Source organism: Gavialis gangeticus, unplaced genomic scaffold (genome assembly GCF_001723915.1).
Source record: "Gavialis gangeticus isolate Ggan-Ray unplaced genomic scaffold, GavGan_comp1, whole genome shotgun sequence".
Lineage (NCBI taxonomy): Eukaryota > Metazoa > Chordata > Crocodylia > Gavialidae > Gavialis > Gavialis gangeticus.
The window spans coordinates 56,458,533-56,472,708 of NW_017729034.1; the positions used below are offsets into that span (position 1 = coordinate 56,458,533).

Consider the following 14,176-nt stretch of genomic DNA (forward strand, 5'->3'; position numbering starts at 1 on the left):
CCGCAGTGTCACGCGCTACCCCCGTGACCGATACCGGGGGGCGGCGGGGAGCCGCCATGACAAGCTCCAGCAGGCTCCTCCCCGGGCACATCAAAAGCCAACTGCGCGGCGCTCACGTCGCACGCCAATACATTTCACCAGCGGAACGTCCGCGTGCGCACACACTCCTCCCCAACTGCCCAGTCCGTCAAATGCCGCACGTGCGCTTTGTTTTGGTGGCTGGGGGTGGGGAGGCGGCAACGCGCAGGCGCAGACGCGTAGCTCCGCCCCGAGGGGAGAGGCGGGAGCGCGCAGGCGCAGACACGCGGCCGTTGCTGCGGCGGTTGGCCCGGCTGAGGCGGCTGCAGTGGGTAGGGGTCGGTGTGCGCTGCTGGGATTCGTCCCGCGGGCAGCAGCAGCAGCCCGAGGCGGTGGGGTCTGGCCCCGCCATGTCGCAGACTGCCATGTCCGAGACCTACGGTAGGAGGGGCCGCGTCTCCCTGAGCGCGTGAGGCGGGGGCTGCGGCTCGGGGCAGTGCCCTGCTCCCCCTTGGGCCTGGGGCCAGGCCTGCCGCCCCGGGGGGGTGACGCGAGTCCCTGTCTTAGCCCCGCTGGCATAGGGCTGGTCCTGCCTCGGGCAGGATTGGGCTGGAGGTCCCTTCCCGCCCCGCTTCTCTGTGATTCTTCGGCACCTGTCGTCTCGGCTTCTGGGTATCGGCTTCGATACCTGCAGGCTCAGTAACCCCGGTGCATGGCACGGGGCTGTACTCAGTGTGGCCAAGGCAGATTTGAGGACTTTGGGAGAGGGTCATTAGACCCCTGCAGGGGGCAGGAAGGGGTGGCCGTGGCTACTAGATGTACAGAGGCTTGTGCAACGTGAGGATGGCAGGGGCTGGACCCTGCTTTATTTTCTTTCTCTTCTTTTTTTGCTGCCTGCCCCTGATCAGTACATGAGGGCGTGAGCACAGCACTGGTGCTGCAGCTGCTCCTCTGGGAACTTGGATGCCAGCAGCCTGCTCCAGGAGCATGGGAGGAGTGGGAGAATACACCAAGTTTAAAAAAAAATGGTGTCCACCTGTGGCAGTGTGGTGCTGGGGGGTGGGGTGCAAGGAATTGTGGTTTTCAGCTCGGCTCCTTCATCTGCTCCTCTCATACTCCCAGTAGTGGTAGGAGAGGATGCAGGGAACCGTTGGGACATGGGGAGGGGAGGCAGGCTCAGGATGCCTGGACTGTGAAGGAGACTGACTTGCCACCCCGTGTGGGCCAGGCACTGTGGTACTCCAGTTATGAGTCACAGTTTTAGCAGAACGTGACTATTCATTACTCACAGTGGAGCTCAGAAATCCCAATTAGGAGCAGAGTCTTATGGTGGTAGACAGCCTACAGATTTATGGAAAGATGTGATTCTTTTTCCCAGAAACATGAAAGATACAAGTAAGTACAGGAGGGCTTGAGGAAGGACAGAGAGAAGTGATACAATTTTCTATGTATCCCCATATTAAGTCAAATTAAGATAATCCAGTGCAGTATCATATTATAATATGGGCATGCTATTGAGTGACTGCTTGCTACCTGAAATAGCTTTGGTAATACGGACCTCTGAGGCAGAGTAGTAGTAGCATGGAGACCCTCTACTACCTCCCAGGAGTACTTTCTTCTCCAGAATATTTCTTGAGCTTGTGTAAATAAATGAGCCTTCATGCCCTACTGGCTGCTAACTGACGACATGGAAAAACCCCCCCAAAAATCCCAGCACTTTACTTTCAGCTTGGCTTATCCCCGCATGAAGCCCAGCGCGTGCCCGAAAGAGGCATTGTGTTAGTTTGACCCTGCTTGCCCAGCATCTATATAGATCAGGAGCTTCAGCAGGTCATTCTGGCACCTTTTACTTAATAGCTCATTCAATAAAAGGTTTATTCTCCCCAAACATATAACACTTCCACTTTGAGAATAGGACAGCCTTTCTGAGATTATGAATACCTCTTAGTTTTGGGAGGATGCAGTATAAGTTTCATTCAGAAGAGGTTAAACCTCTTTTTTTTTTTTTTTTTTGCACAGGTCTGAGAACAACCTTAATATGCCACCCACCTGACACTCCCAGAATAAACTGGGATGCCTCCCTAAGTCTTCAGCTCCCTCTCCACCTGTAATGTTATCTTGGAGCTTAGGTACTATAGGGTCAGAGTGGATCTCAAATGGGCTTTATTTGCCAATCTACATACTGTCTTGCAGATCTTTGAGCCACAGAAGTTAACTGGGGATAAATGATAGGCAGATATAACCTAAACAAATTCCTACAGTTTAGGGATATCTCCATGGCTGTGAGGCACAGCAGTAGAGGTAACAGCTGTGACTGTCAGCCATTGGGGTGATCTAGCTGGACAGTGATTTAAATTGGCAGCTTGGAGATGGTGGGGGGAGGGGAGACTGAAGAAAGCAGGAACCAATATATGCCAGGCCAACCAGGGCCAGACTTGTTTCCCAGGCTTATTATGTGATTTGTATGCCATAGTTTGGGTAGGGATGATTCTGCCTCAGGCAGGGGGTTGGACTAGATGACCTCCAGAGGTTCCTTTGAGCCCTACTTTTCTATGATTAATTGAAAAGTTAGCATCTTTCAGTCTTGTATTATTATACTGTGATGGTTTCAGGCTCACAAATGTTCTTATAGTTTGTATTAAGAGTATAAGAAATGCCATACTAGTCCATAGTAGAGGTCAATCTAGCCAATCAGTCTGGTCAGTTTCCTTCTGGCCTTGGCTAAGATATCCATCTACCTGATGAAGAGGAAGGACGTGTGGCCACAGGGGACCCTGGCAACAGCAGACCTGTCTTCGTTTCCCTTATTTATGCCCATCTCCAAGCAATATTTCACTGGGCAGCATCCAGTGGGTCCTTGGACGTCTTTTAAGACCTGTGAGCACTAGCTTTAGTTCTCTGCTCCATGTCTGCCTTTGGCACCCTAGTTATTAACATGTAGCCTTCACTGTCATTCCTGTTTTGTTGTTTGTTGTCTGAAGAAACTGTTTTTTTGCATGTTAAGTGGTCTCCTTCTAGCAACTAAAGACAACTTATGGTTTCTGGTAGACCTAGGCCCACTATCAAGGCATAACAAATAAGCTGGTCTCTCACAGGCACATCTACACATGAATTAATGCGTCATAGTTACTGCTCATTAAGTTTAGTACCTGTATTAATAGGTACTAACTCAGTGCGCAGTAACTGGAGCTACCGTGCAGTAGTATCAGCATATGCCTTTTTTAGCGATGCTAATGCACAGTAGAGCTGTGTGAAATAGCACTGTGTCGTTTTAACTTCCGTTTTGTTGTTTCGAAAGGGACAGTGTTTTGTTTCAGTGTTTCAAAGCACTGTTCCGTTTTGTTTCATCAAAACTGTTTCATCATTTCACCCATAGGCTATAATGGGGAATCATGAAAATGCCTATAACTTTGTCATTTCATGCCTGATTCAGATGAAAATTGCAAGCACTGGGTTCCTCTCTGCGTAGCCTGCACCGAGGACCAGAAATAATCCAGTGCTGGTACTGGCCCTAGCTGACAGCAGCAGCCTGCTGTCATCCCGCATGCAGATCTGGGGACATACACCCCCCCGGGAGGAGTCTGGCACAACCCTGCAGTCCTCCTGAGGGACACGGGCCTCCAGATCTGTGTGCTGGGTTTCAGCTGGCTGTCACTGCAGTTTCAGCGCTGTTGTTTTGAGCTCAAAATGCATTGAAACAGCTTAGAAACAAAACACCTGGCAAAATTTCTCAAAGCCCTAATGCACAGTAGATTAATTCTACTGCACATTAGTGCACTAGCATGGCTTTTGCTTTGATGTACTAGTGTGCAATAGAGTTAGTCTACTGCACATTTAGTATCTCTTGTAGACACACCCAGTGTGTGGCAGGAAGAGGATGCTAAGAAGTATTTAAGTAGGGCATATGCAGAAAGAGGCACTTCCTACAGCTCCCAGTGTTCAGTGACCTAAGAAATCCTGTGTTTGAAGTTCTATCCCTAACTATCATATTTAAAATAAAGTTGTCTAGTCCCCTTTTGACCCACCCCTAAAGGTGGTTAGCTGTCTTGTTACGAAATCAGGCAGAAGGTAGGTCAGGTGGAATCTTTGAGACTCACCAGTTCAGAAAGGCGTGAGCTTTCATAGGCAACAAGCTACTTCATCGGATATATCTAATAATAATAACAACAACCTGGCAAAATAAGTTGCTGCCTATGAAAACTCATGCTTCTCTGAACTGGTTAATCTCTAAGGTGCAACCCTGGCCCTCTCTTTTGGCACCTTTTTATTGAAATCTTGCACATAGGCTACATTTGAAAAAGCTAGTTTGTAAATACAATTCTGGGAATGTTTGATTACTGTAGTTAATTGTTATGATGATGTAGGTTATGCGGGTTCAGTTCAATTTTGAGTAAATCTGTTGTGACTTTAGAACAAAATTAATTGGTCGACATCTATCTTGTACAAAAACGTTGAATGCAACAATTTTTGTTGGCTGCAGATACTTGTTGGTATGAGCAAGATGGAAGATATTGTCAAGATTTCTCAGTGAATTAGTTGGCATAATTTTTGTTCTTGTTTTTGTTGCTCTTCAGGATTCTGTTTGCCTATTACCTGGGGCATCAGTGCTTGAAAGACTCTGTGGCAGTGATTCTGAACTGTTGTATATTGATTCTCACAGAACCAAGCTGTTGCACAATATTAGAACTGCTAGGTGTGTAAACACCTACGCATTTCTCAAGGTGGACTTGGAGATTTCAAATAGGATTCCATAGTGTCTAAAACATTCTGGCCTGTTCAGGTTCTTTGAAACATAAAAATAATAGAGCAATTCTTCTGTAGCCAAAAAGTAAGTGACAGCTAAGAGTTGGCATTTTCTAAGGAGTATCTTGTGTTTAAAAAGTTTGAAAAACACTGTTTTTTTGCTGTGGGGTAAATAGGTGAAGTTTTATCATGTGCCATCTGCTCTGCAGTAACCATCCAGGCACATATTCTTACCCCAGAGGAACAGGAGGCTAATCCATGATAATTTACCACCCTATCAGCAAAGTCTACATGGCTTTAGAGCAATTGATACTGTAAACTCTTTCACTCTGCCTCAAGACAAGAACATAGAGACACCTTATTTTCTTTCTTCTGGGAAAGGCTACTGTATGACAGTTTGGATTAATGCAAAACCAGCATTCTCTTATCTGAAACTGGTTAGGATAGGAAGCCAACTATGTAAGGGGGGGGTGTATGGCAAAATAATATTTTTGAGACTACAGGAAAACTTGACATGGTAGCATGGCAAAGGCTTTTAACATACGGAATAGCACTGAAGGAACAGACTTGTGTTGAAGAAAGGTATAGAGGGAATCAGTCAGTTTTTTAGACTTCAGTAGAGCTTATTGGAGCTTTGGAAAAAAAGAATGGGTAACTTGATATTGATGGAGATGGCAAATGGGAAGCTTTCTTTAATTTACAAGCAATGGCCTGTCATTGCATACAATATTAGTTGATCCTCTTCATTATCAGCTTCTGCTTTTCTAATTCATAATTAAAGCTGTTGGTCTCTTATCTTAACATAATGTTTGTGTAGGTATAGTAGCTTCTAAATTAAGAGTAACTTGAGTGACTGAAACCTTTGTACCATTCCATATCATATGTTTGGAAAATTGATGCATTAGAATTAAAACTGACCAATACATATTATGGCGTGCTTTGTCTGCATCCTTGTAGAAGGACATAAATGTACAATGAGTAGTGTTATGGAAACAGTATTTTTTTAAGATAAGAAAGTACTGTCAGCTTGCAAAATAAGTTTATAGTATCTGCCGTTGAATCTCTTCAGAGCATGTGGTTTTACGTTTCTGTCTTTTTGTAGAGTTTTTTCTGCTGTGTATAAGCCCCTCCCTGCCCACCCCCTCGAAAAGGGAACAAAACAACATTTAAAGTAAAGAGAAACTTCCAACTTTGTCTTTCTTTTTTTGCTTTAATACATGACTGCAAGTGTAGTAACTGAGATTTAGAAAGATGCCATCTACTTCTGAAGAAGTGCTTTTCCAAATTATAGGAATGAAAAGTCACAGAAGAGCTGTTTGTGTACTCTTGCTTAGGAATGTTGACCTTTTGCATTCATAACTAGTACAGTAAAAGCTGTGTTAACTGGCACACTCTACTAACCAGAATTTCCGGCTGGACATCAGGAGGGGGGAAGCTTGCACGTGGCGGCCGCTATGTACCACTCTGTGCTGTCGCCACGCCATGTGGCCGGAAACCCATGCCTCAGGTAACTGGCATTTTTAGATTACTGGCACCCCCCATTCCCCACTCATGCCTGATAACAGAACTTTTACTGTACTTGCCTATTAACATAGGTGAGCAAGATTCCAACTAGGATCAGTTTATGGCTGGTACTAGCTCAGACTATTCATACCTGCGTCTCAAGTTGCATACCAAATACACTAATTTTAGCTTGGCAGATTTCATTACTTTGAGATTGCTGTTTCTTAAAACCAGGGCCCAGCAGCCTTTTGCAGATGTAGGCCACAGCTTTCAACCTGGCTGGCACCATGGGCCAAGTGTCATTCCCCAACTGTGAGTGCAGGCTGCAGCCAGGAGAATAGCCTTCCACTATGGGCATTAGCACCTGCTTGGGGCAGATAGGCTGGCGATTAGCAAAACATGAACCAGATCAAATGGCTGGCAAGATCAGCATGCCCTTAGTAAATTGTGAATTGGATTAAGCAGTCTCTGGTCAGATGGAATCCATTTGTGGGCTGTATCTGGCCCACGGGCCATAGGTTTTCAGCCTTTGTCTTAGACTGGTATAATATAGAAAGTAAATAATGGAGTAGAAGTGGAATGGAGCACTTCACTTTGACAGGTGCATTTGATTGCCATTATATGCATGGTCTTATGAATTTTGCAGCGGTAGAATTTGCTTTGAAACTTTCCCCTTGCATCAATTAACCTACACAGTCTAAGAACATTAAGAGTCATGTGGATTTTTTGCTTTTAGATAACTTACAAATGAGGAGAAAAGTAGTGCTTTCTTTTGAAAAATCCAGGCTTCGGACTGTCTCAGACATCTTGGAAAAGTTTTAACCATCATGAACAGTTAATTATTTCACTATAAACTGTTTATATGTGCAGTTAATGTATTTCCCCTTGATCACAGGCTGCCTCCTATGCTTTTTCAAGTTTCAAAAATGCTAACAATTCTTTTTCCAGCTACTAAAAATTTAATATTTTCCTTAACAACTTGAAATCCAGCTCTGCATTATCAGAAGAATCTGTGATGCATAAGCAGCAAATTCAGTGTATTTTATATTGCCTCCCATATTTTTAATCAAAATAACACAAAAAAACCTGAGTGTTTGATTTTTAAACGTTGCTAGTGTAAAATGCAGTTTCTTACCAGTGGTACAAAAAACAAGGCTTTTCTGCAGATCGTTAGTTCAGGTTTATCATGGAATGTATGATTTATAATTAGATCTTGGTTAATGAAGATCACAGTGGCTGGATCCAGATGTGCAGGTGCACGTAGTTTGTGGTGCTGCAAACCTCTTTGCAGTGCCGTAAACTGCACAAGTTGCATCTTTAATCAGTGTATGGCAGAGCTAACTTGCAGCACTGGGGCAAAATTTGATACTGGGATTTTCTGCCAGGAAAAAACAAACAAACCCAACAACAAAAAAGTGGCAGACAGATGCAGAAATGGGGGTGCCCCTGTGCTGAGGCACATGGAGACAGCTGAGCAGCCAGCCCAAGGCTGCCTGCTTCCCTGTCTGGAGGCATGCTGCAGCCCAGGGAGCAGCTGGCTGGGGTGCAGGGAGTCTCAGTATGGAGGCTCCATAGTGATGGAGATGCGGAAGTAGACGGCCTTGGGCAGCCCAAGGCTGCCTGCTCCCCCAGGTGGCTGGGCACAGGATGCTTCAGTGCAGAGGATGTCTAGTCCCTACTGAACCACCTTGTGCCCCAGCCAGCCCGCCTCTGCAGCATTTGGAGCAGCAGGACAATGTGTTCCCTTTGCAAAGCATACAGACAGGTGCATACACTGTGGCATGAAGTAGCAGCACAGATTTGTGCTGCTACTATTTGTGCTGCTGGAAAGGCACACACCTGCTTGTGTGGATACAACCAGTGTGTCAAAATCAAGTAGTCCTGTGTGTGATGTCCTTGCAAAAATGCATGTTTCAAACATCCAATTCACAACCTAAAAATGGCAGAATATTTCATGTACTCAAGAAAGCCCATATTTCAATATTGCAGGCTGCGGTCATCATGCTCCTATGCTTTCATAATGTCAGATAAGCTAGTCAGCCATATTAGTGTTGTTCTCAACGTGCTAAGTGCTGTAATCAACATAGGAAAGACTGCTTCAACCTTGTCAGGGTGTATGCACTGTTTTAAAAATGGACTCTGCAAACATTTGCTCTTTCAGTTGGTTTCTTAGGCTATTTTATTGCAAATAATTATTTATATAGATAGTGGATATTACAGTAAAAGCCCTGTTATCTGGCACAAGTGGGGAATGGGGGGTGCCAAGTATCTAAAAATTCTGAGGATGGCTTTCTCGGTGGCAGTGCAGGGTGGACGTTTTGGCTGGACATGGAGCTGCAGCAGTGTAGGGTGGTGGGTGGCGGCAGCCGCATGCGAGCTTCCCCCCTCCCCCCCATCCAGCCAGAATTGCAGTTAATAGAATATTCTGGTTAGTAAAATGCTGGATAACGGCTTTTACTGTACATTTCTCTTCCAGTTATATTTGCTACTGATAACGTTGGAAAAATGTGTGAGTTTACACGAGTTCTTGTATAACCAAGGCAGCTCTGGAGACTATGGTGCAAGGGGAAGGTACCAAATGCAATAACATATTTTTAACAAAAATGCTGACTCAAAAGGTGTTTTTAATATTAGATTGGATTATTTTCCTACCTATCACTATCACTATATATGTAATGTAAATGAGATCCGAAGTGTACCTAAAGGAGTTAAGTATCTACTTGTCTTTGAAAACTGTGATTTTTCTAATCAGAACTCATACCTGGTTTTCACTATCGGATTTTGGTCAAACATGCTGGAACGAAGCTGGATTCTGTGGGAAGTGGAAGCAGGGAGGAGGAGGTTATTCTTAGTAAGGTGTAAAATATTTGGGGCACTTTTTTGTATTGCAAAGTATTGAATAAAAAGCTTTTTACCTTTTTACCACATAAAAGGTAAGCTTTGGTTGTAATCTTGAATAGTAAAATAACTGCCACACAAACAAAGGCCAACAAAAGTATGGTAGAAATCTTCAGGTTAAAAAAAATGTTGTGTAGTATCTTTCATAACTAGTAACTTTTTGTGTTATAAGAATATACTACCAACTATTTATATTATTCCTATTAACGCTTTAGACATAGTAGACTTGCATGCTCACTATTTAACCACAGTCCTTTCATCCCATAGAAACATAGTACACATGCAACTGTTTTGGTTTTTAGATTATTTTTGTTTATTGAACAAAAAATAGAAAAGCAAACAACTTTCATATGTCTTGGTTTCTGGGTTTTTCTTGAGGTTTTTCAATGTAATACTTGATTCTGAGACCTGGTCTTTTCCTCATTTAACATGGAAAGCCCCTTGTCATATTCCTAGCACAGGGGTTTTCAACCTTTTTCGGTTGGTGTACCCGCGGGTTGAGAAGCAGGGAATTCCCTGGCTGGTGGCTGAGGGGGAGAGGGTCCCCTGGCAGCTGATTGACAGGCAGGGGCGTCCCCCGGCAGCCAATCAATGAGCATCGGGGGTGAAACCAGGAGTGCTGCCAGCAGAACCGAAAGTGCCCCTGCTTCTCCGCACTGCTACTGCGTACCCCCTGGGGCCTTCCCAAGTACCCTCGGGTAAGTGTACCCCTAGTTGACAACCCCTGTCCTAGCATACTGGGCTGTGTTAGAAAGATACCTGATGCCTGAAAGGCAATTATAGTGAGCCTGCAGGGCTTTTCACTGTGGCTGTCCGGTGCAGGATTAGGAGCAATGAACTCAGGCCGCAGCAGAGGAAATTTAGGCTGGAGATCAGGAGTAACTTTCTGACTGTAAGAGTGGTAAAGCATTGGAGCAGGCTACCTAGAGAAGAGCAGGATGTCCAGTCACTTGGCCAGGATTATTTAGAGTCACTTAAGGATGATCTTGTATTGAGTGGAAGACTCAATTCGGTTACCTTGTGAGGTCTCTTCCAGCACTACTTTCTTACAATTCTAGGAGCATTGCTTTTAAGTCAAGGGAAGTTATTCTTTTTGTTTGTTCGGAACTGGTGAAGTCTTACCTGGAGCATTATGTCCAGTTGGGGCACTGCACATTAAGAGGTCTGTGGATAAATTAGGAAGAATCCAGCAGAGAGCCCAATTTCAACCTTTTGAAATAAGGTATGCACAACTGTATTATTTAAGGAGTGGGTAGGGAACAATGCAATTTTGTGTCTCTTTCCCTTTGAAAGCAGCAGAAAATAAAACATGGTTTCATTACTTTTGTCCACAGTGGCTGCTTCCAGACAAGCGTAGACATCTGGTTCTCAGGGAACAACTAGCAGCAGAACACCTTGTGCTGCTGGTTGTCCCTGGGGAACACCTGTGGCATGCAGCAGGTTGCCCCAGGTGGGATAGGGGAGGCTGGGACCAGCACAGTTGCTGGCCTCAGAAGCTGTACCTGGGGGCCAGGGAAGCTGCAGCTCCATTGTTGTTGGAGCCTGGCTGGCAGCTGGAGTGTGGCTCTGGCCAACAAAGCTCCATTTTTGGACAACGTGCACTGTCCCCTCATGCACCACCCCATTTTTTGGTGAAAGTTTTTTGGATTTTTTTTGTTTGACTTCTGGATTTCCAGGGGCCAAAAAAAAAAACCCACCATGCTGCCAGATAGCAGTGCAGGATATGCCTGAATCTGAGGTATGTGATGCTGCAGACTACATGACTGTGCTGGTTTGGACACGGCCATTACATGCCAGCTAAGCTGTGCTGACCAGTGCAGCGTTATGGGTGGAATCAAAGCTTTGCCAGTTCTTACCCACTGATGCCAGAAAAGGAATATCCCCAATGGCTGCTGCTTTTTCTCTCATGTACTGTTACTTCCCCCCACCCCCGAATCCCTCAAAAGGCCTGGTGAAGCGGATAGGTTATTTAGGATATGCAGGAGAATAAATGGGTTCCATATACTCTCTTACACTCTAGTACAGCCACAGAGCTGGGCTCCTTGTTGAACCTATCCTGTGTAGTTTTGTGGCTAGCTATAGCATTTCTTGACTACAACCATGGATTCTTAACACTCTTTAACCTGTGTTCATGGCTGGTGTGATGGCAGCAAATGTTTGTGGAGTGTCTAAATGACATACTCCTTTTCAGCTGCACTGCACAGAAGAAAACTGCAGAGTTTAAAAGAGAGACTTCTCTAGGGCAACAGCCTTGACAGCTAAGTGGAATGCTGGAACTCAAAGCTGCTTTGTCAGTTGGGTTGAGAGAAAACAAACCACAAAATGAAGTGACTTACAAGGCTTTTTGCTTTCATCTCTGTTTTGGGAAGAAGAGTCTAAGAGGAAAGTCGCATGCAATTAAGCCGCCCTACAAACACTACAGTCTCAGTTGCATTTGGTGCTCTGTGTTGCAAACAATTAACAAATAGAAAGTTTCCTTAAGTGCATTTGAGTACATGTTAAAATTACAGCCAGGCCAAGGGGACCCAGATGCAGTGCAGTTTTGTTGTTGTTATAGATAGGTTTCTGAATCATACTAAAGCTTTAGCATGGATCAGTATAGTTCAGGGACATCATTCAAAGTAAACCTTGCCAAAACTACAGAAATGGAGAAATCATAACTGTCAGTTGATATAGCTGTGCTGGTAGTTTAGAGTGAGTATTTTGAGAAGTTTGTGAGACTGGCAGAGTGAAAAGTAGTTAGACCCTCATTTTACCTGTTGCTTGGTGAATTAGTAAACCAGAAGGCTTTGCACTTAATAAATAGAACCTTTTTTAGTGCATAGTCTAACTACAAGATTTTCAGGTAACACAAATTATGGACACTTCATTAATGCAGCATTAGCTTCACTGTTAAAGCAGTTCATTTGCATCAAAGTTTGTTAGGCTACTAGTTAGAAATGTCTGGGGCCCCGGGCTGTCCAACCGGCAGCCTGCAGCACCCAGGCTCACAGTCTAGGCACTGCTCTCCACATTGCTCTCTTGCTGCTGCTGAAGTCTCCAGGTTCCACCTTCCTCTTCCTGCTTCTGCTTTTTACCCACACCCTGGGGGCAGCACAGCTCAGACTGAAGAACCAGGAGACCCAGAAACCCTCTATAGCATGGCAGGGCGGGGTCCACATTGTTGAGGGAGTTGGGGCCCCCAGCCAGTCAGAAGTTGGACAGCCCTGTCTTGTACCACATCCAAACTGCAAATCTACTTGGCCAAGCTGTGCCCTGAAAATGTCAGATGTACAGCTTCCTAAACTAGAAGCAGTGTAGCCATATCCATCTGTTGCTGTGGGTGGGTTAATTAGCACTGTCACTCACCAGTGCTTGTTAGCCCACCCTCTGGGTCACGTGTAGATGGTACTGCTTCCAGTTTGAGAGAGAGCCTTTATAGAGCAGAGCAGTTTGTTTAAGAGTAGTGCTGCTAAGAAAGGTGCATCTGTAGTCTAGACAGGGCCATTTTAATCAGCAAACTTGATCTAGTCAGCTGTTTAGATTACATGTTCCCTGCCTCAAAAAATGTGGGTGTTCGGCACAAGAAAATCCTAATCAGGATTGGGATTGTGCTAGTAGTGCTACTGTGATACAAATAATGACTGAGAGATGGCAAACATATAATCCCTGTGCTGCTATTTTAAGTGTATATTGTCAATTTAAAAAATATTTTCAGGTAGCTTTTCTTTCCAATTGCTACAAAGTAACTCTTACAATTAGTGAAAGTATTTTACGCAGTTCTTTCAAGCGTACTTCATGTGCTTGAGAATACTCACTATGCAATAGATCTTTCGCATAGTAACAAAATAAAGGCAAAATGTTTTTAAAGGAAATATTGTTCTCTGTGTGTTTAACTACAAAATCTAACAGGGAACCTGGCCAGATATGGTACCTGAAAATAATTTTAATTAAGTTTTTGGAACTGACTAAATTTCAAAAGGATTTTTAAAGAGATACTGTCATGTGTTATACATAGGAGAATGTAAGTTGAAATAAACTCTCTCTTTGTTATAACCTTTGTTCACAACTTTCTTTGGGGTTTTCTGACGGGGGGGTGGGGTTTGTGCAAGTGGAAAATCTTTTAAGTTTAGGACTTCGTCATGTGCAGTAACTAATACCATTTTGGGCTGTAAAAGGGGAAATTCAGTAGTTTTCAGAGTTCACTGAGTTTTTATGGTATATGTAATAGTTCCATAACAGTTGTGGTTTGTGAAGCCCTTCCTGGTGGCATAGAGCAGTACCTTTCAGACTTCCTCAAGTCACAGAGTACTTTCATATCACTTCTGCTATGGAACCCCTACCCTTTTCCTAAAGATTGATGCCAAGTGACCCAGCTCAGCAACGGTGGCTCATTGGCACCTGGCTGGCTCTGCTGTTATCCCCAGTCTCTCTGCAGAACCCCATATGACCTATCATGGAACTCCAGGGTTCTGCAAAACAGTTTTGAAAACAACTGTGTAGAAAATGAAGTGTTCTATGAAGGGCATCTATGGGTTATTTCAGAAGTTCAGACAAGAGGTGATGGCAGGTTGAATGACTTCTCAACCCATTAGAAAAGTTACTATCTAGAATACCCACCAATCAGAACAAAAAAACCCTTCTAACTAGTGATGCACCGATGCATTGGTCCTATATTGGATCAGCACCGATATAAGGAAAATTGAGAGTATCAGCAGTCAGCTTTTTTTGGCTCGTGGCCAATAATATGGCTGATTAAATGTTCCATGCATTTGCGCAGCTGTAACGCAGCATGCAGGTGGCCAGGAGCACAGCCCAGCAGTGTGGAGAGCGGCCAGTAAGTCTCTTGGGGAAGTGGGGGGGAGAGGGAAGGGACAGGGGGGTGTAGATCGAGGCCCCATGGGGAGGGAGGGAATGGGACTGGCCCTGGGGCAGGAGCAGATGCTGCCTAGCAGGGTGGGGCATGGGACATAGCTGCAGCTCGTCCAGGGGGAGCGGCTTCCACTGCTGTGCACACCCCAAGATTGGGGGGGGG

At 44.7% G+C, this 14,176-nt stretch overlaps 1 protein-coding gene across 1 annotated transcript in view; it reads left to right on the forward strand.

The window, feature by feature from the left end:
* The first annotated feature begins 288 nt into the window (after nucleotides 1–288).
* Nucleotides 289–14,176, forward strand: part of RAB4A (RAB4A, member RAS oncogene family) — a 40,454-nt gene continuing 26,566 nt past the window's right edge. Inside the window, exon 1 of the mRNA XM_019527062.1 lies at nucleotides 289–459. Within this exon, the coding sequence (XP_019382607.1) occupies nucleotides 429–459 (31 nt within the window). The 5' untranslated portion in view covers nucleotides 289–428. The remainder of the gene's footprint in view (nucleotides 460–14,176) is intronic.